The sequence below is a fragment of the Narcine bancroftii genome, chromosome 12 (assembly GCF_036971445.1).
Source record: "Narcine bancroftii isolate sNarBan1 chromosome 12, sNarBan1.hap1, whole genome shotgun sequence".
NCBI lineage: Eukaryota > Metazoa > Chordata > Chondrichthyes > Torpediniformes > Narcinidae > Narcine > Narcine bancroftii.
In genome coordinates, this window is record NC_091480.1 from 45,462,503 (window position 1) to 45,487,427 (window position 24,925).

The 24,925-nt window shown below is 42.7% G+C and overlaps 1 protein-coding gene across 1 annotated transcript in view; it reads right to left on the reverse strand.

The window, feature by feature from the left end:
- Window positions 1-2,675: 2,675 nt before the first annotated feature.
- LOC138747780 (heparan sulfate glucosamine 3-O-sulfotransferase 3B1-like) overlaps window positions 2,676-24,925 on the reverse strand; it is a 282,890-nt gene continuing 260,640 nt past the window's right edge. The window contains exon 2 of the mRNA XM_069907360.1: window positions 2,676-5,961. Within this exon, the coding sequence (XP_069763461.1) occupies window positions 5,343-5,961 (619 nt within the window). The 3' untranslated portion in view covers window positions 2,676-5,342. The remainder of the gene's footprint in view (window positions 5,962-24,925) is intronic.

Consider the following 24,925-nt stretch of genomic DNA (forward strand, 5'->3'; position numbering starts at 1 on the left):
TCAGCTGTCCCACACTTCCACCACTCTCTATTTGGAGAAGTTCCCATTTAATGTTTCCCCTATGTTTTCCCCCTTTCACCTTTAACCCATGTCTTCTGGTTTGTATCTCACCAACCCTCAGTGGAAAAAGCCGTCCTACGTTTACACTCATCTCTAGCCCTCATCATTTTGTATACCTCTATCAAATCTCTCCTTATTTTCTAAACTCTTGGGAACAAAGTCCTAACCTGTTTAACCTTTCCCTGTAACTCAGTTCCTCCCACCATTCAAAATGTACCAGGGGTGACGGTTAATTGGGTGTAAATTGGGCAGCATGGACTCATGGGCCAATATGGCACTGTATATCTAAAAAAAATCATCTCTGGATTCTTTCAATCTCATTGTTATCTTTCCTGCAGTTAGGTGACCAAAACTGCACACAATGCATTGGCCTCACCAATGTCTTTATAACTAGAAAAGTATTTTGTAGTTTGGGGAAATCTGTTTCCAATTGATGTGCCTCAGCTGAGGGCTTTTCCAATGCTGGACTTTTGATGTCAGTAGTTTCTTCTACAATTTGCTGGAGAACCAGTAATTGAGACCTGTTTTATTTTCTGTAGTGCCCTCAATTACAAGCACTGACATACACATGTTGATTTGATCAGAGATCCTCCATTATGAATAGCTGATAATTCGATTTAAAACTGTACATTTAAAACATCTGTTCTGGGTCTGTATTTTTATCTGTAATTTTGCTACTGTTACCATACCAAAAATAATCAGGCAATGGGTCCTTTCTTCTTTCTTTGGCTTGGCTTCGCGGACGAAGATTTATGGGGGGGGTAAAAGTCCACGTCAGCTGCAGGCTCGTTTGTGGCTGACAAGTCCGATGCGGGACAGGCAGACACGGTTGCAGCGGCTACAGGGGAAAATTGGTTGGTTGGGGTTGGGTGTTGGGTTTTTCCTCCTTTGCCTTTTGTCAGTGAGGTGGGCTCTGCGGTCTTCTTCAAAGGAAGTTGCTGCCCGCCAAACTGTGAGGCGCCAAGATGCACGGTTTGAGGCGATATCAGCCCACTGGCGGTGGTCAATGTGGCAAGCACCAAGAGATTTCTTTAGGTAGTCCTTGTACCTTTTCTTTGGTGCACCTCTGTCACGGTGGCCAGTGGAGAGCTCGCCATATAACACGATCTTGGGAAGGCGAAGGTCCTCCATTCTGGAGACGTGACCCATCCAGTGCAATGGGTCCTATATTGCCATCAAATACCCACATGAGTGCATATATTATACAGGTTGTACTTCTTTAATCCAACGATGTTGGGACCTGGCCATTTCTGGACCACATGAAGTGCCAGAAAACAGAAATTGTTCCCTAAGGGAACCCCCTATGTAAACATATCAAAGGTAAAAGAAAGCTTAAAACAGGAAATAATACTCTGGGGTGGCATGGTTAGTGTAGCGCAATGCCTTTACAGCACACGCGATCGGGGTGTTAGTACAAACTCCTTATAGACAGAGCGGGACTCAAACTCTGGTCTCGATTGCAGCAGATTCAACCTTTACAGCACCAGTGATCTGGACCGGGGTTCGAGTCCCGCACTGTCTATAAGGAGTTTGTAGTAACTATGGCAGATTCAAATGTTCGGGGCCAGCGGAGTTGACAAAACACAGAGCACCATTTAAGAGAGGTAAAATCTGTAGTAGAAATTATTTGCCCACGTATTTCAAAGCAAAATTCAATCATTCTCTTTTCACATGTCTCTTAGGGGTTATGAAATATGCTTTAGAGAGAATGGAGAAAACATTGTGTGATCATGAGAACAGGAATGACTGATGGTTTTATTTTGTTCACGAAGGATACCATAATCATTTTATATTGTTTCAGAGAAAGTGGTATGTAGGATAATGTTAAAGCAAGTACTTATTAAAAAAATGTTCTGATGTGTTATTCTAAAGCAGTGTATATTACATGCTATGCTTTAAAACAATATTTTTCAAACTTTGAGTGAATTTTACTAGACAACTACAGTGAAAAGTTATAAGGGATGAAGTGTCCAGCAACATTATCCAATCTCAAACAGTTGTTTTGAAGGTTTCTTCTTGTTTTGATTTGATCCAGAGTTGGTTTGATGAACTATCTTATTTGGAAGATGATTACTTATTTAGTAAAGACCCCTGCTGTGATTTGAAATATAATCAAATGGAATATCCTGTTTGAATTTTTGAACCAAGCAGTTTCTACAATCCATTTCCAAACTCCTGCTGGAAGAATGACCAAGGGGCCAAGGACCAAGGACCAAGTAAGGAAAGGGGCTCAAATGCAAACGTAACTTAAAAGGAAGGGACACCACAACATATAAACATTCAAAAATTTACATCGATTAAACAATGCTCTCAAACTGGAAATAATAAAAAATATAATTGCTTAAATTCCTGTAAAGGAGAAATGCATGCCCTGAGAGTGATAGATACAAGCTCCTTTATAAATGAACACATTTTCCTATTTCAGAAAACTAAAACAATCTCTTTTAAGGAATTGTCACTTTAGAAAACAAATGATAGAAAATATGTTTTGTTTATAGAAACAAGAATAATTTCTTACTGAATATAGAGTTTAAATGGTGAAATATTACTTAAAATAATAGTTCCTTATACATAATGGAGACCAATAATTTCAGTTAATTATGTCCATCAGAAATAATTTAGCATACACAGTTTCAGTGTTAAGTGAACTGTACTAAAATAATACAATGCCACAAAAATTAAGTAGTAAGCATGGTGCAAAACATACGTGATTTTAGTTGAAAGAAATTATATTAGTTACTCTTAACTATACATTATGAATACAACGTTAAATCATATCAATGCAAATGAACAGTTTGAAGTATGAAATCCAACAGAAGCCAACATTTTCAGAATTTGTTCCTTTTGTCCATTGGCTTGTGACAAAATGAAACATGGATACATTTGCAATCATTAAATGAAGTTTTCAAAATAATTACATTTTTATTGTGGCATTCAATACCAAGTCACAATTTGTGAGGTCCTTGATTTGTGGATTACTCAGCTTTCTAATGACAGACCAGACATTTTTAAATGGTTACATTTGATATCGGGAAGATTCCTTTCTCATAGCTGATGATGATCCAATTGCGGGTACAGAATTCATGTTCTTATCCAAAACAGACTTGCAGTAGAGATGTAACCTGATTCTCTAAAGGGATAGAAATTGGTCATCTCTACTTTTTCTTCTTTTCTTTGGCTTGGCTTCGCGGACGAAGATTTATGGAGGGGGTAAAAAGTCCACGTCAGCTGCAGGCTCGTTTGTGGCTGACAAGTCCGATGCGGGACAGGCAGACACGATTGCAGCGGTTGCAGGGGAAAATTGGTTGGTTGGGGTTGGGTGTTGGGTTTTTCCTCCTTTGCCTTTTGTCAGTGAGGTGGGCTCTGCGGTCTTCTTCAAAGGAGGTTGCTGCCCGCCAAACTGTGAGGCGCCAAGATGCACGGTTTGAGGCGTTATCAGCCCACTGGCGGTGGTCAATGTGGCTACTTTTTATTCCACAGAATAATGTCTAAGAGCAGGTAAGAATTATCAGGAAGAAAAGATTGTATTGTAGTTAAATAAAATCACTCTTCTTGGAGTTTTATGTTTTTATTTCTGTTGCTTTTATAGCATGGTTAGTGCAGCGGTTAGCGTGACACTATTACAGCACCAGTGACCCGAATTGGAATCTGGCACTGTCTGTAAAGAGCTTGCATGTGCTCTCCTTATGAGTTTCCTTTGGGTGTACTGGTAACCTCCCACCCTCTAAAATTGTTTAACTGGTGTATCTGGGTGGTGCGGGCTCGTGGGCCGGAAGGACTTATTACTGTGCTGTACTTCTAAATTAAAAAAATTAATGCACTCAGGCAATGGTGTAAATGGGGTGTCAGGCTGTGGAAGTTAAACAATATTCCGAGCAGCAGAGCATTATTTTCATTTCCTTTACGAGGATAAGATTAAGTTATGGTATTTTCAGCACGTTCCAATACAAATTGATATGTGCAAAATAAAAGACATAGAAATAGTTCTTTGTATATTTTTGCTCATTTTCACTGAATTATTGAGTGCTCAAATACTATTTTGTAATTTTATGTAAAATTCGCTAACAGGCCACTGACTCAGACGTCACATTTGATGTGATATGGTATATGCTCTTGCTCAGATTAGAGATAGGGAAAGGGTCAAGGAGACCAAAATAAATGTGGATCAACAGATCCAAACTCGATTCAATTCCTCAGAGTAGGAAGGCTCCTTTCATTGAGGTTAGAAGCAAATCTCCATGGATGGTAACTGATTGGGTGCCACCTATTCCAGCAAGATTTCAATGAATAGTCTCATGCTCTACAACCTCAATGTTGAATATCAAGGACAAAGTGAAGAAATTATTAAACTTTTCCATTTTATTCCTAAATTAACAATGGATTTGAGTCCATTTGAATTAGGTTTTTTTTTTATTCAATCTAAGTTTCTATAATTATAATTCAATCAATGGATGGTGCTAACTGACTATTCCAGACTAGCACAACTGAAGCTATGCTCAAAGTCTATCACTACCTAGAAAAAGTTTCCCAGGAGGCCTAACCTGAACAAGTAATTAATTTGCTTACTGAAACATTCTGTAGATTTTCTACATATTTTCATTGTTTTCAACATTAAATGTGATCCTGTCCTGACATATTAGAAAAATGCGTTGATGTAATTCATATTTAATGTTAAAAGATGAAGAACAGAATCATCATCTCAACTAAATAGGCAGATTAATCCTAATTTGGAAAAGGGACCAGTTATTTTAAAATGCTAAGCAAACAGTGAATCCAAATGAGATTCATTTTGTACACATCTGTGATTAATTAAGTCCATTTTGTGATTCAGATTCAGATTATTTGGGTCAGTATTTAACTTCAAAATAAATGTCACTTGCTTTGGACAATACAATAACTGCAAAGGACTGTTTAGAATACTGCAGAAAAAAAGCCTATTGGTATCATTTATTTTTAATCTCACAGCTGGGAATGATTATCCCTAAAATTAGGTATTTCTGGATAGATAAGGTTGCTCAATACATCCACATATGAAAGTAGCACATTTATTTTCTTGAGAATTATTCCTTGGTTTCCTATTTGATGTTTGTATTTTTTTTTATGGTTCAGTATTGAAATTTTGACCTGTAAAAGGTTCAGTGAATGCTGGCAGAATGAGGCAAACAAGAGAGAAATTTACAACTTTCGAGAGAACCGGAGTGCTCAGATAAGGTTAAAATGATCATACTTGGTTGCTTTATATGCAGTTAATTACCAGTTGTTTGTGTTTGGTGTAATGCATTTTACTCCCAGCCAAAGTCATGGCCTGTCATCTGGTAGAATTTCAGATTAAATGGCCTATAGAACTCTTTAAGCCGAAGAATAACATCCATATCTATTTTAGGATGAGTTCTTCCCTTTGATTTACCAAGGCAGCGAGGCCGGCTGCTGCCTTCAGGCTTCTTCAGGCAAGGAAAGCCCTTGGTCTCATTAAAATAGAAATGCTTGTCAGTAATGACTCTCTTCAGCCCCAAAAAATCCTGCACACGGCCCATCTCACCGGCTGGATCACGAACGAGCATCTCCCCACTCACAAAAAGGATCTTGGAGAGGGGAAAATACTGAAGCCAGTTTTCCAGGTGTTTGGCGTAAATCCCAATACGGATTGCACTCCAAGATGTGTCAATGAGACCCGTGCTAATGTTTTTAAAAGTCAGCCTCTGAAAGCTTGGGACACCTGGATTCTTGGACAGGGTTTGAGTGTAATCTGAGATAGCCCTGGTCGCAGGGTTTCTGACCACTACAATCAGTTTAGTGTCTTTTGACATGGAGAACATTCGCTTTGGGGCTTCTTTAGTCACAAAGTAACTAGGGGTTTTCTCCATGGTGATCTGACCTTCCAGAGTCCGAGGCATCAGGTTCCTATGAAACAGAAATAAAGCTAATTAAAATTAAAATTAAATTGGAAAAGCAGTGCAAGATGACAATAATTATTTACATCAGTTCATTTGCTCAGTCGAATGAACAGAAAATAGAAGATAAAAAATTTATTTATATTCTTAACCATGTTTTCCCTCCTTCAGGCCCTGGGCTTTGCAACCTCCTGCTGTAGGGAAAACTGGCCAGAGTTTGGGAACTCTTCTACTATTTCTGGTTAACGGTAAACTCACAGCCACCTCACTTTATCCAGAAGTACAATTTTACCGCCACCTGACATCTTCATGTCTTTGCATGTTGTGGGAAAATAAACAATCAAAACAGCTTTGATGTGTTAACAGCTTGTTGAACAAGGCTCATCATCACCATCTTCAAACCAGATACTTTCTGAACAAAATAATTTATCTAGCATTGAATTATAGAAATACCGGGAGATAGAAAGACAACTGCACTGATCTCAACGAGGTGGAATAGGGAGAGGGAAAGGGAGAGGGAGGGTGGGAGGGAGAGAGATCCAGATTATAATGAAAGGACTTCAGCTCTTTCAAAACCTTGAGAAATACTTTAATTATTGAAACTCAGGAAATACAAAACCAATCTGGTCAGATATCATTGGAATAATTGGTTTGAATTACATTGGTTGAGGGTAATGTTGGACAAAGTGTCGGAAGAAGAACTTCCTCCTCTTCTTGTGTACTTCCTTTGGATGATTTACATATTCTGGAGAGATCAGATGATGTCTTGATTTAAAGTCTCATCCTAAAAGTAATACTTTTTTTCTTTTATTCCAACACCCTCTCAGTTACTGTACTGAATTGACAACTGACGTTATATGCCTAAATCCTGGAGCAACAGATGAATCCACAAACATCTGAGATAGCAATGAGAGTGCTCCCACACAGTCAAGACTGACATCCAAATGAACAGAGATATTGTTTCAAAATAGTTTCTGTTGGACTCATTGTGCATAGCTGTAAAATGCTTTTTTTTTCCCCAGGAAGAATCTTATAGGACATTGGAAGACAATTAGTTCCCTGCCCAGATATTCATTATATTTTTAGCTGCTTCATTGCTGGAAAGTTAAACTTTGCAGAACATAAAAACAGCAGGACTAAGCCATCTGTGAGGCTAAGTCTGCTTCATCATTCAACAAGATGATGGCTGCCGACCTGCCTTTTCCCCATATCCCTCAATTCCCTTACTATTGCAAATATCTATCTGCCTGTGTCATACATATATCCAATGAGGCAGCCTCTACTCTTAATGGATTAATATCATAATTAAAGACCTTTGACTGCAGTTCTAAGACTAAAACAGTTTTCATTTATATTAGATACATATATGAAAGCAGAATTCTTTTTAAGAGGACTGTGTTCACTTTTAATTCTTATCACCTTAATTGTCCTTTTGGAAGTTTTAAGTTTTGATAGGTGTATTAAAAAGACTGAACCATACTGTCTAAAGCTGCATCTATTAAAATAACACAATCAATTTAAACGTGAAATGCTGCTGAATGAAACAAATGCATTAATGAAGGTAACCCTAAAATCATAAGCAATGTGAAACGATGCTTCAATATTCATGTTCTATTTTTCTTGAAATAGTGATGAAAGAAGTGGTCTACACTGGCCCTGGGCTTAATACTGGGTCTAATACTGCCCCTCGGTTTAATACTGGGTCTAATACTGGCCCTGGGCTTAATACTGGGTCTAATACTGGTCCTGGGCTTAATACTGGGTCTCATACTGGCCCTGGGCTTAATACTGGGTCTAATACTGGCCCTGGGCGTAATACTGGGTCTAATACTGGCCCTGGGTTTAATACTGGGTCTAATACTGGTCCTGGGCTTAATACTGGGTCTCATACTGGCCCTGGGCTTAATACTGGGTCTAATACTGGCCCTGGGCTTAATACTGGGTCTAATACTGGCCCTGGGCTTAATACTGGGTCTAATACTGGCCCTGGGCTTAATACTGGGTCTAATACTGGCCCTGGGTTTAATACTGGGTCTAATACTGGCCCTGGGCTTAATACTGGGTCTAATACTGGCCCTGGGCTTAATACTGGGTCTAATACTGGCCCTGGGCTTAATACTGGGTCTAATACTGGCCCTGGGCTTAATACTGGGTCTAATACTGGCCCTGGGCTTAATACTGGGTCTAATACTGGCCCTGGGTTTAATACTGGGTCTAATACTATCCCTGGGTTTAATACTGGGTCTAATACTGGCCCTGGGTTTAATACTAGGTCTAATACTGGTCCTGGGCTTAATACTGGGTCTAATACTGGCCTTGGGTTTAATACTGGGTCTAATACTGGCCCTGGGTTTAATACTGTGTCTAATACTGGTCCTGGGCTTAATACTGGGTCTCATACTGGCCCTGGGCTTAATACTGGGTCTAATACTGGCCCTGGGCTTACTACTGGGTCTAATACTGGCCCTGGGCTTAATACTGGGTCTAATACTGGCCCTGGGTTTAATACTTGGTCTAATACTGGCCCTGGGCTTAATACTGGGTCTAATACTGGCCCTGGGCTTAATACTGGGTCTAATACTGGCCCTGGGCTTAATACTGGGTCTAATACTGGCCCTGGGCTTAATACTGGGTCTAATACTGGCCCTGGGCTTAATACTGGGTCTAATACTGCCCCTGGGCTTAATACTGTGTCTAGTACTGGCCCTGGGTTTAATACTGGGTCTAATACTATCCCTGGGTTTAATACTGGGTCTAATACTGTCCCTGGGTTTAATACTAGGTCTAATACTGGTCCTGGGCTTAATACTGGGTCTAATACTGGCCTTGGGTTTAATACTGGGTCTAATACTGGCCCTGGGTTTAATACTGTGTCTAATACTGGTCCTGGGCTTAATACTGGGTCTAATACTGGCCCTGGGCTTAATACTGGGTCTAATACTGGCCCTGGGTTTAATACTGGGTCTAATACTGGCCCTGAGCTTAATACTGGGTCTAATACTGGCCCTGGGTTTAATACTGGTTCTAATACTGGCCCTGGGCTTAATACTGGGTCTAATACTGGCCCTGGGCTTAATACTGGGTCTAATACTGGCCCCGGGCTTAATACTGGGTCTAATACTGGCCCTGGGCTTAATACTGGGTCTAATACTGGCCCTGTGCTTAATACTGGGTTTAATACTGGCCCTGGGTTTAAACAATAAAACCTCCCATGAATACAGCAGGTGTGTACAGTGGAGTGGCAGGACCTTGCCCTGTCACACTAGTAAGTGTCATCACAATTATCAAGGTCAATCCCTGCTATTATAGATGAACAGCTGGTATAATGTACCAAAAATACATGATTCATGTACGCTGAGAATGGGGAATGGTAGATGACCACGTCCAACATTATTGGACAAGTACAATCGAATCCCAAGGAACTTCGAGAAGTCGATTGTTCAAAGCCATTGGTGGGATTTGATTGGCATTTCAAGATTCAAGATTCAATTTATTGTCATGTAATAAAACAGGGTCATATTACATGAAATTGGTTTTGCCTGCTGTAAGACAGACAGATTCACCATCGACAGAAATTGCATGAAATTCCTCTTACAGTCAGAGAGAGAGAAGCAAATGAGATTTCCCCCCAGAGTCATTGAGTGTCCATGGATTTGCCTTCACCGCTCCCACAGCCTCTGCAGCCACACAGAATTCAGTCCAAACCATTTGCAACCTGAGCTCCGGATCCAAACCTCCAACGCGGTCAGGAACCCTTCAGCGCCTTTGGGACCCCTCGCATCCCAGTTCCAACATCTTCAGCCAGTTTCAAGCGGGTCTCCAGCAGTCTGCAGACTGACGCGAGCCTCCCGACAGCAGTCTCCAGCAGGCCACAGCATCCGTGGGTTCTTCACCTCAAGTTGCCAGCAGCCCGCCACAAGTATCGGTCCCCTCACTAGTCTGCTGCCATGGTCATTGTCCCGTGGCTCGTCTCTCTGCTTCTCCTTCTCAGATGGGGGAAGGTCTCCCTGTTTTCTGGTGCCCTGCGTCAGTCCTCCGCTCCCCTGAAGTCTGCAACCCCTCATGGCTGCTGTCGATCAGAGACACTGGCATCTCCCTTTCACTTTGCAAAACTAGAAATACTCGAGTTTAATATATAAAAAACATCTTGATGGATGAATGCAGCACAAGGCATCGTGAACCACTTAAAGCATATGGACTTCAGTTGTATTCCCTGAGTTGGCGGGCCTCAGTGAGGAAAGCAGTGGGATTGCTATAATTGGTATGTTTCTCAAGGCTGTAGAGGCAAAACCCAGCCAGAGTTTGCCAACCTGCAGGACAGTATTTGTGAATATCAGCTGGAAAAGGGATTGTGCAGCTACAATTAATGAGCTACACCCAAAAATGCCTTAAAGGACAGCCGCTTTACTCGGTCACTGGAAGACCTTGAGCAAAAGACTGAGATGCATTCTTGACTAATTCTATAATGGAACTGAACCAGATCTGCCTTGAGACCTACATCAGCTCCTTTTTTTTCAGAAAAATGAACATTAATCTCATAAAAATAATGTCTGCACTACTGGAGCTGCTGTAACAGCTGGTGCTAGTGCAGACCTGGAAGGACAAGGAGTGGAGGAATTAGCCTGGTCCTAATGCCAGAGGCTCCGCACAGGCTTTAAAAAACTCATTAAAAAAGTTTAGGGTATTTGAGAGTAAAATCCTTCAACTGTGGGGTCTGTGACCAAGATAGTGATCCCTTTGCTCACAGCAACCATGATGAGAGGGTGCAGACTCCAGAGGAACAGTGGACCGGACCGGGACACCAGAAATGAGATCATCCCCAGTGGAGATGGAGAAGCACAGCAGACGGTCCTACAGAATGGTGACCATGGCAGCGACCAATGAGGCTGCGAGTAAATTGTGGTCAGGAGACCTGCATGGACTGTAGGCTGCTGGACACTGACTTATGGGAAACAGGTATTGGAGCTGGAATTCAAGAGGGTGCTGAGGGCAAGAAGGGCTCCTGAAAGTCCTTAAGCACTGAAGGCTTCAGATTTCAGATTTTTTGCCAGAGTACATACATGACCTCACATACAACCCTGAAATTCTCTTTCATATGGGCAAGGCAGAATTACTGTGCACAACGTATACATGTAAATAAATAAAGAACTGTAACCAGATAACAAAATGTAAACAAACTACAGAGAGAATACAGAGAGAATAAAGAAAATCAATAAGAGCACAAGTAAGAGTCCGTAAATGAGTCCCTGATTGAGCTTGTCGTTGAGGAGTCTGATGGTGGAGGGGGAGCAGCTGTTCCTGAACCTGGTGGTGCGAGTCTTGTGGCACCAATACCCCTATGCTGATGGCAGCAGCAAGAAGAGAGCGTGCGCTGTGGGAGGTTTAGATCTGGAGCTAGGGTTATCGATGGGTTGAATAGTTGTCAATGTGTCTGCAGAAGCTGCGGAGGTGAATCCACAGGGACACTCAATGACTCTGAAGGGACTTTCTTTTGCTTCTCTTTCTCTCGTATAGTAAGGGACGCCGGCTAACAATAATGGTAACTCTTTGGCAATTTTGTGTAACATTGCATTCTGTACTACTACATGACAATTAAGGAATCTTGAATCTATTCACCATCCAATCATGTGCATTGTTACTTCCTGTTTGCTCTCAATTTTTCCTTTAACAATGAAATTAACTTTGCATTTTAAAATCAACTATCTGATGCACATTTTCAGCTCAAGTAAACCACAGTATGATTCTCCTATCACTGTAATCACTCCTTAAGGGATCTTCACTTCCTTTCAATAGACATGAAAGAGCATCAAGATTCCACAGGTGTTCATCACAGATGTGGCTGCTTCATTTTGTTCTGATTTCAATGCAAAGTAGTTTGATGTAAATGTTGCCCTGGGGAAAACAAACCCTACTTGAGAATGAAACCCTTCAACAAGTGTTATAAATGTAAACATTTTTCAAATCTCTGGGTTCCTTTTTGAATCATTTTCATAACCTTCAATTATAATGATAATTAAGTAACCTGTGATTCTCATAGATTTGCGTTTTTACTGGTAGTGCTCTTTCTCTTTATATTTCTTTTCTTTGGTTTGGCTTCGCGGATGAAGATTTATGGAGGGGTAATGTCCACGTCAGCTGCAGGCTCGTTTGTGGCTGACAAGTCCGATGCGGGACAGGCAGACACGGTTGCAGCGGTTGCAGGGGAAAATTGGTGGGTTGGGGTTGGGTGTTGGGTTTTTCATCCTTTGTCTTTTGTCAGTGAGGTGGGCTCTGCGGTCTTCTTCAAAGGAGGTTGCTGCACGCCGAACTGTGAGGCGCCAAGATGCACGGTTTGAGGCGATATCAGCCCACTGGCGGTGGTCAATGGGGCAGGCACCAAGAGATTTCTTTAGGCAGTCCTTGTACCTCTTCTTTGGTGCACCTCTGTCTCGGTGGCCAGTGGAGAGCTCGCCATAGAACACGATCTTGGGAAGGTGATGGTCCTCCATTCTGGAGATGTGACCTACCCAGCGCAGTTTGATCTTCAGCAGCGTGGATTCAATGCTGTCGGCCTCTGCCATCTCGAGTACTTCGATGTTGGAGATGAAGTTGTTCCAATGAATGTTGAGGATGGAGCGGAGACAACGTTGGTGGAAGCGTTCTAGGAGTCGTAGGTGATGCCGGTAGAGGACCCATGATTCGGAGCCAAACAGGAGTGTGGGTATGACACAGCTCTGTATACGCTAATCTTTGTGAGATTTTTCAGTTGGTTGTTTTTCCAGACTCTTTTGTGTAGTCTTCCAAAGGCGCTATTTGCCTTGGCGAGTCTGTTGTCTATCTCGTTATCTCTCTTTATATTAGCCACGCAACTTTGGAATGGCTTGGGGTTTGGATTATAAAATTATTTTTATTACTTTTGTTCTTCTCTTTTCTTCTTTATCTTTGAATTAATAGTGTTGCATAATGTAATTTTTTTATGTTATTGTGAGTGTGCTTACCTTATTACAGTTTTATTATTGTTATGCATCAACCTCTTTTTCTGTATGTTTTCTTATATAAAAGTCTAATAGAAATATTGACAGGGAATGAAATCTTGCAAGGAGGCCTTCAATCTTGGTGTTGTCATGCCGAGGCGATGAAATGGGCGTGCACAGTACCTACATAATTTTCATGGACAAATAACCCCTCCTCAAATACTTATAGATTCCAATTAATTTTGAGTGAGAAAATATGGAAAGAACAATGGAAATCATCACCGTTATTGAGTAATATGAGCCACCAAGCACATTCTTCAGTCAAAAAAATCATTAAATGTAAACATCCACTTGCAGTTCATTTTTCTGTTGTAATATGCTTTTATCCACCTCGTGTTCCATCAACTCCTCCCCACAAGAGTGCTCCCCCACCCCCAGTCTATTACCTACGAGCCTACTGCTTCACAAATTTTGCTTTGTATTTCCTAATATGGTTAAGTCGATTAGTCACAGACTTATCACAATCGGTTGCTTTTCTACCAACATCGGCTATTGGGAGAATGTGAGCTGTGAAAATCTTGGCTGGGGAAATTTCATTTTGTGTCCTTCATAAATTCTGTTTCGTCTCATTGAGCTGGTCCATTAAATAAGAGGTTAATGGACATCTTCAACTCCCATCGGGTTTCCATATTTTATTTTGTGGCCTACAGTAACAATATGTCCTGCTTAGAAGTAATTTTAGTAATTGCCTAGAATTGCATTTATTTACATGAAGTAACATAAAACAACCTGGGAAATAATTTGAAGCAACAACTTCCCTTAATGGTTTATAGTTGAACTCTTACTTTTCCTACTGTGAAATGCACATATTTGAACATTTTTTTCAAATTGTGTAATTGATAATCTGCATTTAATTTGCATAACGAAGAGCTCTTCTATTTCACTTTGTGTTCTGCAAGCCAACATTTTTTAATGGTTATTTTCCTCTATATCTCTCCAATTCTATTGAATTATTACAAGCCATCTCCCTCCTTGCACTGTCCATTCACACACCCAATCTCTTTGGCTTGGCTTCGCGGACGAAGATTAATGGAGGGGTAATGTCCACGTCAGCTGCAGGCTCGTTTTACATAACTGCCTCCGAGGTTGATCTTTTTCAGTGTTTGCAGAATTCTAAACACATATTATCAGAGGCCAGGGAAAAACTAAGATCCATAGTAGGTAGAAGATTTGGACATTAGATGGATTGATGTTTGGAGCTCAGGCAACATCAGAAGGGAGTTTGGAGACTGTGTTCTGAAGCAGCAGGGATAGGGATAGGAGGATATCAGGAGAATCAATGTTATTGTTTGATGACATGAAATGGATAAAGCTGGTAAACTGGTCTCAGTAGGGGAGTGGGAAGACATTTAGCTCCTTGATCTGGCATTCCTCACCTCTCTTTCACTGACAGATTTACTGTGCAACAGAACTTCTCCCCACCAGTGTGAAACTTAACATGGCAGTTACATTTTTAGCAAGCTTCATTCACTGCTGGTATTCAATCTGCCGACTACTTTAAAAGTTTGCCTGCCAATTCCTTGTATCATCCATTATTAATTAAGGGCAGCATGTTTGTCGTAATGGTTAGGACAATGCTGTTACAGCACCAGTGATCGGGAAAGGGTTCGAATCTCGCGCTGTCTGTAAGGAGTTTGGACGTTCTCCCTGTGTCTGCATGTATTTTCACTGGGGGCTCTGGTTTCCACCCACCCTTCACAAAAATGTACCAGGGGTGTAGGTTAATTGGGTGTCATTGGGCAGCACGGGCTTATGGGCCAAAATGGCCTGTATGTCTAAAATTAAAAATTAAAACAAAATTTTTGTTGAAACAAAATTATGTTAATTTTTCCCTTTCATATCAAATGCTTTTACTTTTATTTCCTAATTTTATTAATTTTGCCCTTGCAAATAGATGGGTAGGTGACCTTGTCCTTGGTGTCAACAAAGTAACACTTGGCTTGGAAGAACATAGAATATTGAACACTGCAGCCCAGTACACGCCATTGTAATGACCTGGATAAACCTACTCAACAATCTAAATCTACCCTACTTCAATGCCCACAATCCTCTATTTTTCTTGTATCCATGTGTCTGTCTAGGAGTATTTTAAATGTCCCTATTATACCAGCCACCAGCACCATCCCTGGCAATGCATTCCTGAAACCCACAACTCTCTGTGTAAAAAATTTACCCCTGACGTCTCCTCTAAACTTTCCTCCCTTGTATCATACAGATATCCTCTGTATTTGCTACAGTTACCCTAGCAAATTGGTGCTGGCAGTAATGATTAATGTCAACCTAGCCCCAGACCCGTTGTTGCCTTTGTTTGGGATGGTTGAACAGAAGGTAATGAAATTGTCTTCATTTCCATGCCATGGCCTTTGCCTCTCTTGCTGCAAGATGAGTAATTTTGATCAGATGGAAAGATGCTGTCCCGCCAACTCATCATCAACAGTTTTCCTGATAGGATACCTTGGAGAAAATAAGATGTTCCCCAAGTGGCTTGAATTGAAACTTTCCTAATCTTTAGGGTTCTTTTTTGAATTATTTTCACTGCCTCTTATGGAAATCTTAAACAGGTTCTCTGTGATTCTTTTTACTTCTGCTAGCAGTTTCTTTTCTATATTGCCATGCAATGTAGGAATGGTTTGGGGTCTCGATAATTAATTATTTCATTTTGTTCTCTTTTCCTTTTTTTTATTTTTTCAATTTACCTATGAATAATACTGTTGCATTACTATTGTGCTTGTCAGCTCTAATCCAGTCTATTCGTTTTATGTATGTATGTACTGGTATATCAAATTCAATAAAAATATTGAAAAATAGGTGCTGGATGTCCACGATACGTCAAGAGAAAAAGAAAAGAATAGGCCCTTCAACTTTTCATAATACCTTGATGCCACTTTCCTGCACCAATCCATTTCCTTTGATATGGGGTCAGAGGGAGCCCAGGAGCTTAATGCGTGGGGAAATCACAGGTGCAAGTTTTTGTTATTTCACACTGTGGAGTGGTGTTCTAGTCCCCAGAATTATGTATCTCTTACTTTTTTTCCTTGATGTAATATAGTTGACATGTAGTTCTACTGAAAAATCCCTCTTTGATTCTACAGTGCCTTCCCATAAATTCTCTGTTTTTATTTTACATTGACAGTATTTTCTTCTGTTCGTTTTGTATTATTCTCAAGAAAATGGAACCACAACTACATGCAAAGAAGTGTCTCGAGAAAAGGCCCCGACCCAAAAATTTGACTGACCATTTCAACCAATGACCTGCTGTGTTTCTCCAGCATCTCATTTTTTTACACGACCCATGGAGAAAATTACATAACTTAAAGAATAAATATGACACATTCATTAAGATATGGCAACTGTACTTGGATTATGCAGGGGTCCAATTACAAATTTGACCTTTCACTGTATGTAATGAGGTGATATCCCCGAAAAAGGATTATGAAAAATGAGCACTCTAATGGTATGTGAAGTTATATTTTGGTATTTGTGGGAGGGGGAAGGGAATTTTGTAGATTTTTGATATACAATGTGTATAAATGCTTAAAGATTGCATGAATATATTTATGGAAAATGAAAAATAAAATATGTTTTAAAAAAGATTCCAACATTTGCAGATTTTTGTGTTTCTCTGCATACAATGGCAAAGCAGAGGAACAGAAGGGGGAAGACTGGTAGAGCTGTAAAGCTTTGCTTCAGTGTTGTAAAATCTGTGTTGTAAACAGTATTGTTTTGACAAAGAGATGAGCAAAGTCAGTGTAGTTGTCCAGATCAAATGAGACATTAGATTTTACCAATTTTTAATATGTCAAACACAGTTCATTCACTGCTAGCCCCAAATTGGATCCCTGGCATAAAATTATATATTTGCCATACCAGTAACTAAATTGTGTTGAACACATTAAAAATGAGTAAAATCCCATGTCAAAACTTAGAAAGAAAACAACAACCAAGCCAATTGTAGAGAATAACGAATAGATGTGAAAATTTGCTAAGGGAAGACAATAGAAAGCTAGAACCCTTCAATTCAAATTCCCAGGTTTATGCAAGCAGCACCTTAATAGAAAGCCACAGTTGTATTGTGATCGTCTTCCCATTGATTCCAATTAAAGAATGGTAGGCAAAGAAAGCATGATATTTAATATATTGTGGCACTACTTAACTCACTGGAGCTTCGGAGTCACAGGTCTCCGCGGACCTGGGAGCTCCCGGGAGTTTCCCAGGGATTAATGATGCTAAGGCTTCTGGGAGCTGCATCAGTTCAGGGAGTCATGTGACGTGGGGAGTGTGCGAATCTTGGATATTTAAACGACTGTATGAACGCCATTAAAATGGTCATCTCATCAGCTTGCAGCATCTCTTATGTTCTTTGTTGCTTCACCACTCACTACAGTGGTGACACTACCATTTTAGGCATGAGAAAATTTGCTGTCATCTTCGAAGCCCATGTAGAGCTCATCGCTCGGGCGATGGGGGAATTGATGGTAAGCCAAGTTGAGGTCAATGGTGGAAAAGACTCTGTATTGTGCAACATTGTTGACCAAGTCAACTATCCAGGGTAAAGGGTATGCATCAAACTGGGTGAAGCAGTTGATGGTTTGACTATAGTCAATCACCATCAGGGGCTTGTCTGCCCCTCTGAACATGAGGACCTGTGCCCTCCAGGGGCTGGAGCTAGGGGTGATGATTCCCTCTGCCAAGAGTTGCTGAACCTCGGCCCAGATGAACTCCATATCCTCAGTGCTGTAGCACCTGCTCTTGGTGGTGATCTGGGGTGAGGTTCGCAAATAGTGACGGAGGGGCCACCTGCAGGGTGGTGAGGCTGCAGGTCAGTGCTGGAGGCTGGGTGCTCGATTGGGAGGGGGTGGGGTTCCATAAGCTGTGGGTTGCAAATGGTGAGCGGCAGTTGGGGGCCCCCGAACGCCATCGTCATACACCTGAACTGACTCTGGAAGTCGAGGCACAGGAGGATCGGCTTGAAGAGCTGGGGCATGACAAACAACAGAAAGTCATAATAACATTCCCCCTCCCCCACCCTCAGAGATGCCACACAGTACCCCCGGATACAAGTTCGCTGGTCTTTCGCCACCATCGACACCGATCGAGTCATCGGCCAGAGTCTTCGTTGTCAGTGGGGAGGCCCGATGTCCAAGATGGTGGCCTCCATGTTGACTATGCTGCCAACGTTGATGAAGAAGGCAGAAGTGGGGTGGAAGTGATGTCGTTGATGAGCACTGCCGCTGCGTAGTGGATGGGGGAGGGAGCGAGTAAAATGGCGCCCCCCTTACTGTGCACGCGGAAGGCACCAGAAGTTGCTCGGCTATACACAACCCGCTGCTTTGGGATGGGGTTCTGGACCTGCAAACACGTTGATAATGGCCCTTTTTCCTGCAGCCCGAGCAGGTAGCTCCTTCCGCGGGGCAGAGACGTCGTAGATGCCTGTCCATAGAATTTGCATCTCGAGTATCCTGGCGCCACTGCAGCTGTGGTCGGGTCGGCTGTCCCCGACGCTAACTCCTAGGTTAGCGGCCCTTGTGGCCCTTATGACATAATTAGGCTTTATGTACAGCACAGTATGAGCCCTTCAGCCCCTGTTGCTGTTGCCTACTGGATAGGCCCGCGTCTGCCCGCGATTGACTCTGCATGGCACTGGGAAGATTCTAAGGTCCTGGTCAGTTGGATCGCCCATTTCAATGGGAGTTGATCCTCCGCGAGGATTCATTGTCAGATATACTCTGACCTCAACCCCGACATGCAAGTGTCCCGAACTAGGTCTTCCATGCACTGGGCCCCCAGCATAGGGATCATGCGGTTCCCCAAAAAGTCTTTTCCCAGTGTGATCAGAGCTCGGACAATCTCTTCTACTGACTCACCACGCTGCTGTTTTCTAGACTCCAGGAGGTAACGGGAGTAGACCTAGTTGATCTTGGGCTTGTATAGCGCCCGTAGCTCAGCCATCACCTCGGTGTAGGTCGTGCAGCTTTTGATAGCCTGGAAAACCCCTGGCCGATTCTTGTCTGTAGAACTTTCAGCCTCTTCTCATCTGCGCCGACCACTCCAGCAGGGGCCCCCAGAAACTTGTTAAAACAATTAATCTACTGTTCGAAGAATTCTGATGCAGCCGGGACTTGTGGATCCACCTCTAGCCGATCGGGGTGCAGCAACTTCTCCATTACTAAAGACATTAAAATTTTATGTACAATAAATTGTTGGGCACTACCAGTTTCCCCAATAATTATGTCTGAGGGGAACGATAGGCTTTATTGTACATAAGACTTGAGCTGGCCCGGATCCAAGCTAGGGAAGTGCAGGGAAGGGAGAGGTGGCTCAACCTTTATGGCATGGGTTCCAGGGGAGAGTGTCATCAGGTGGCGGGCTAACCCGTGCCTTTACCGGCCAATGAGTACATACAATCCATACCATTACACATGGCCATACTCTGTTCCGTGTCTAATCCCAGCAGAATCCCTGGAAAATGATTCTGAATGTTACATGGCCACTTCTTCATGAATTTTGTTTAAATAAGTTTCGAACTTGTTTCAGGTTGAAGATTCATATTGGCTCTTTTTGCCCCTATTTGTTCTCCCCAGCTCTTAGGGCAGCACAATTGGCTTGGCTGTTAGTGCAACTCTTTTACAGTGCCAGCGATTGGGACCAGATTGGGGTTCAAATCCTGCGCTGTCTGTAAAGAATTTATATGTTCTCCCCATGTCTGCTTGGGTTTTCCCCAGAGCCTCTGGTTTCCTCCCACAGTTCAAACCATTCAGGGATTGTAGGTTAATTAGGTGTAAATTGGGTGGCATGGATTCATGGGCTGAAATGGCCTGTAACCATGCTGTACATCTACATTTTAAATTTAACTCCATATGGCATATGGAGGAGCAAAAGTAGCAAAAATGTCCAAATACTTCGCAAAACAAATAATACAATTTGGCAAAAAAACGTAACCAGGCAGAACAATGAAGAGGCGTACACATAGCAGGGCCCCATGAATAACACCTACACACGGCAGGGCCCTGTAAATAACACCTACACACAGCAGGGCCCCATGAATAACACCTACACCTAGGAGGGCCCCATTAATAACACCTTTCAAAAGATGCTTTCACACTTGCATCCCACTAAATTGGCCGTTTAGTGTCCCGGGATAAGAATGGGGGTTTGGCTTTTCACACTTGACCACTCCTAACTGGGACACTGAACACTTTCACACTTGCAAGGAGCCATCCCCAGAATTAGGACTGTTCTATCTTCTACTGGTGATTTCATGACACATGATGATGAACCTGCCCTAAATCCAGATCAATGTATATTATATTCAAACAAAATTAATCATGCCTAATTATGACATAATTAAGCTTTATGTACAGCACAGTATGAGCCCTTCAGCCCCTGTTGCTGTTGTGTGGACCTATATAAACCTTTATAAGGGACTGTGGGAAAGTGAATGCAATAAATAGCAATAGAGGACAATTTTTAAACAGCGTGGAGAAGTTGGTAGCACTATCACATACAATATAGAAATACCGTGGGAAAAAGCAATGGCAGACTTGCCCTCCCATAATGCCATGCAGCAGAGAAAGGGCTGTATGCACAGCTGCATGCACGGAGCACTTTCCTGGACCCAACACACAAATGGCATCATGAATAAAGCACGACAGTGCCTCTACTTCCTCAGCAGTTTGTGGAGGTTTGGTATGACACCAGAAACCCTGGCAAATTTCTACAGATGTGTGGTGGAAAGTGTGCTGACTGATTGCATCATGGCCTGGTATGGCGATACCAATACTCTTGAGCACAAAGCCCTCCAAAGGTAGTGGACACAGCCCAGGACATCACAGGCAAAAGCCTCCCCACCATTGAGAACATCTACAGGGAACACTGTCATCGGAGAGCAGCACCAATGATCAAGGATCCACACCTCCCAGCATACGCTCTGTTCTCGCTGCTGTCATCAGGAAAGATGTTTAGATGTCACATCACCAGGTTCAGGAACAGCTGCTACCCCTCCACCATCAGATTCCTCAACAACAGACCCAATCAGAGACTAATTTAAGGACTCTAACTTGTGCAATTTATTGATTCTATCTGTATTGCACAGTCAGTTTTTTTACATTTCTTTATTTATTTACATGTATACAGTTTTTTTGGCACTACCAATAAGTCGTAATTCTGCTTTGCAAACAGGGAAAAGAATCTCAGGAAGGTATGTGAAATCATGTATGTTTGGTCTTTGGCTTGGCTTCGCGGACGAAGATTTATGGAGGGGGTAAAAAGTCCACGTCAGCTGCAGGCTCGTTTGTGGCTGACCAGTCCGATGCGGGACAGGCAGACACGATTGCAGCGGTTGCAAGGGAAAATTGGTTGGTTGGGGTTGGGTGTTGGGTTTTTCCTCCTTTGCCTTTTGTCAGTGAGGTGGGCTCTGCGGTCTTCTTCAAAGGAGGCTGCTGCCCGCCAAACTGTGAGGCGCCAAGATGCACGGTTTGAGGCGTTATCAGCCCACTGGCGGTGGTCAATGTGGCAGGCACCAAGAGATTTCTTTAGGCAGTCCTTGTACCTTTTCTTTGGTGCACCTCTGTCACGGTGGCCAGTGGAGAGCTCGCCATATAATACGATCTTGGGAAGGCGATGGTCCTCCATTCTGGAGACGTGACCCATCCAGCGCAGCTGGATCTTCAGCAGCGTGGACTCGATGCTGTCGACCTCTGCCATCTCGAGTACCTCGACGTTAGGGGTGTGAGCGCTCCAATGGATGTTGAGGATGGAGCGGAGACAACGCTGGTGGAAGCGTTCTAGGAGCCGTAGGTGGTGCCGGTAGAGGACCCATGATTCGGAGCCGAACAGGAGTGTGGGTATGACAACGGCTCTGTATACGCTTATCTTTGTGAGGTTTTTCAGTTGGTTGTTTTTCCAGACTCTTTTGTGTAGTCTTCCAAAGGCGCTATTTGCCTTGGCGAGTCTGTTGTCTATCTCATTGTCGATCCTTGCATCTGATGAAATGGTGCAGCCGAGATAGGTAAACTGGTTGACCGTTTTGAGTTTTGTGTGCCCGATGGAGATGTGGGGGGGCTGGTAGTCATGGTGGGGAGCTGGCTGATGGAGGACCTCAGTTTTCTTCAGGCTGACTTCCAGGCCAAACATTTTGGCAGTTTCCGCAAAGCAGGACGTCAAGCGCTGAAGAGCTGGCTCTGAATGGGCAACTAAAGCGGCATCATCTGCAAAGAGTAGTTCACGGACAAGTTTCTCTTGTGTCTTGGTGTGAGCTTGCAGGCGCCTCAGATTGAAGAGACTGCCATCCGTGCGGTACCGGATGTAAACAGCGTCTTCATTGTTGGGGTCTTTCATGGCTTGGTTCAGCATCATGCTGAAGAAGATTGAAAAGAGGGTTGGTGCGAGAACACAGCCTTGCTTCACGCCATTGTTAATGGAGAAGGGTTCAGAGAGCTCATTGCTGTATCTGACCCGACCTTGTTGGTTTTCGACCAACCGCTCAGTCCAAGATTCCGCCCTGCTCCAGCTCCCTCAACAGCCCCTAAGGCTAGAGCTGGATGAGGTTCCCACCCTGGATGAGACATATAAGGCAATCGAACAACTGAAAAGTGGCAAAGCAGCAGGTATGGATGGAATCCCCCCAGAAGTCTGGAAGGCTGGCGGCAAAACTCTGCATGCCAAACTGCATGAGTTTTTCAAGCTTTGTTGGGACCAAGGTAAACTGCCTCAGGATCTTCGTGATGCCACCATCATCACCCTGTACAAAAACAAAGGCGAGAAATCAGACTGCTCAAACTACAGGGGAATCACGTTGCTCTCCATTGCAGGCAAAATCTTCGCTAGGATTCTACTAAATAGAATAATACCTAGTGTCGCCGAGAATATTCTCCCAGAATCACAGTGCGGCTTTCGCGCTAACAGAGGAACCACTGACATGGTCTTTGCCCTCAGACAGCTCCAAGAAAAGTGTAGAGAACAAAACAAAGGACTCTACATCACCTTTGTTGACCTCACCAAAGCCTTCGACACCGTGAGCAGGAAAGGGCTTTTGCAAATACTAGAGCGCATCGGATGTCCCCCAAAGTTCCTCAACATGATTATCCAACTGCATGTTTGGTAAGATCTATATTACTCTGATAATAAATCTCAAATCGGAATCCGAAGTTAGATATTGCCCATTCACAACTAAAAGTGGGGACTCTTGGTTCGTCCAAATGTAATTTTCAAAAGATAGCTGATATAGAGAGAGAAACCATTTGCAAGATAAGGAAATGGGAGGTGGGAGTGGGGGAAGTCTACCATTCTCTATAGTGAGTACTTTGTCATACACCTGAGAAACAGGTGATCAGTGACTGGAATGTTGTTGGGCAGCAAGTTTGGCGCAGTAATTAGCGCAGTGACTTCACAACACCAGCTATCGGGACCGGGGTTTGAATCCTGTGCTGTTGGTAAGGAGTTTCTACGTTCTCCCTGTGTCTGTGTGGATTTTTACTAGGGGCTCTGGTTTCCTCGCACAATTCGAAACATACCGGTGATGTAGGTGTAAATTGGGCAGCACGGACTCATGGCCCGAAATGGCCTGCTAACGTGCTATATGTCTAAATTTTAAATTTGTTCAAACCAAGAGTGTAGACCATGTAATGATTTACTCTCTGAGGGAGCTAACACTTTTTCAGTGGATTAAATGTGCCCTGTCCATGCTGTGAGTACAGTCTTCTTCCTTTTTCACTAACACCACCTTATTTCCTGTATCTCTGGGCTGACTTCCTCCAGTTCCGACCCATAGCCCAATCACCTCTCCATCAAGTTAAACAGGAAGTCTACAGACACTGTGATTGTAGTGCAATACACACTGGAGAGACCCAGCAGCTCATGTAGCATCCATAGGAAATGAAGGGTAACCAAGGTTTTGGGATGGACAAAGGCTCAGGCCCGAAACCTTGGTTACCTTTCACTTCCTATAGATGCTGTGTCACCTGCTGAGTTTCTCCAGCACTTTTGTGCACAGATATCTATCTAACTTACCAATGGTCCCAGGAATTAACGGCCAATTGGCCTAAAAAGGGACTAGTGTGAAATGAAAATCTTCTCAATGCCAGCGCGAGATGATGTCATCTCACGATCTCACACCAGGGATAGACACCCTCAACCCCTAGATGGCCGACGTTGCAATCAGGCAAGTGTAGCACAGACAATTGCATTGTGGGATAGAAATTACCTAAGTTTTTGTGTGAGTGCAGGAACGTGAAGGAAGAAAAGATTAAAATTAAGGTATAAACTTTGTGGGAAAGTCACAGAGAGAGAGAGAGAGAGAGAGAGAGAGAGAGAGAGAGAGAGAATAAATAACAATAGCAGTCAATTTTTAAACAGCATGGGAAAATTGGTAGTGCTATCGCACAAAATTTATAATGACCGTGGGAAAAAGTGATGGTGGGCCTGACTTCCCAGAATGCTGTTTGGCAGAAAACCCCTCCATGAGTGCTCTGTGTATGCAGCTGTGCATATAGCCTTTTCTCTGCCACACAGCATTCAGGAAGAGTAGGTCCACCATTGCTTTTTCCCCACGGTATTTATAAATCGTGCACGATAGTGCTACCACCTTTCCCATGGTGTATAGGTTGTACACGATATTGCTACCAACTTTCCCTCGGTGTATAAATTGTGCACTATAGCACTACCAACTTTCCCATGCTGTTTAAAAATGGTCCAATATTGTTATTTATTGCTAGCACTTTCCTACAGTCCCTTATAAAGGTGTATATAGGTCGACACATCAACAACAGGGGCTGAAGGGCTCATACTGTGCTGTACATAAAGTTTAATTAAGTTTTAATTAGGCATGATTAATTTTGTTTGAATATCAGCTCGTAATACATTGATCAGCATTTAGGGCATCACCAGTAGAAGGTAGAACAGTCCTAACCATTGGGATGGCTCCTTGCATGTGTGATCGCGTGCAGTGTCCCAGTTTAGGGTGGT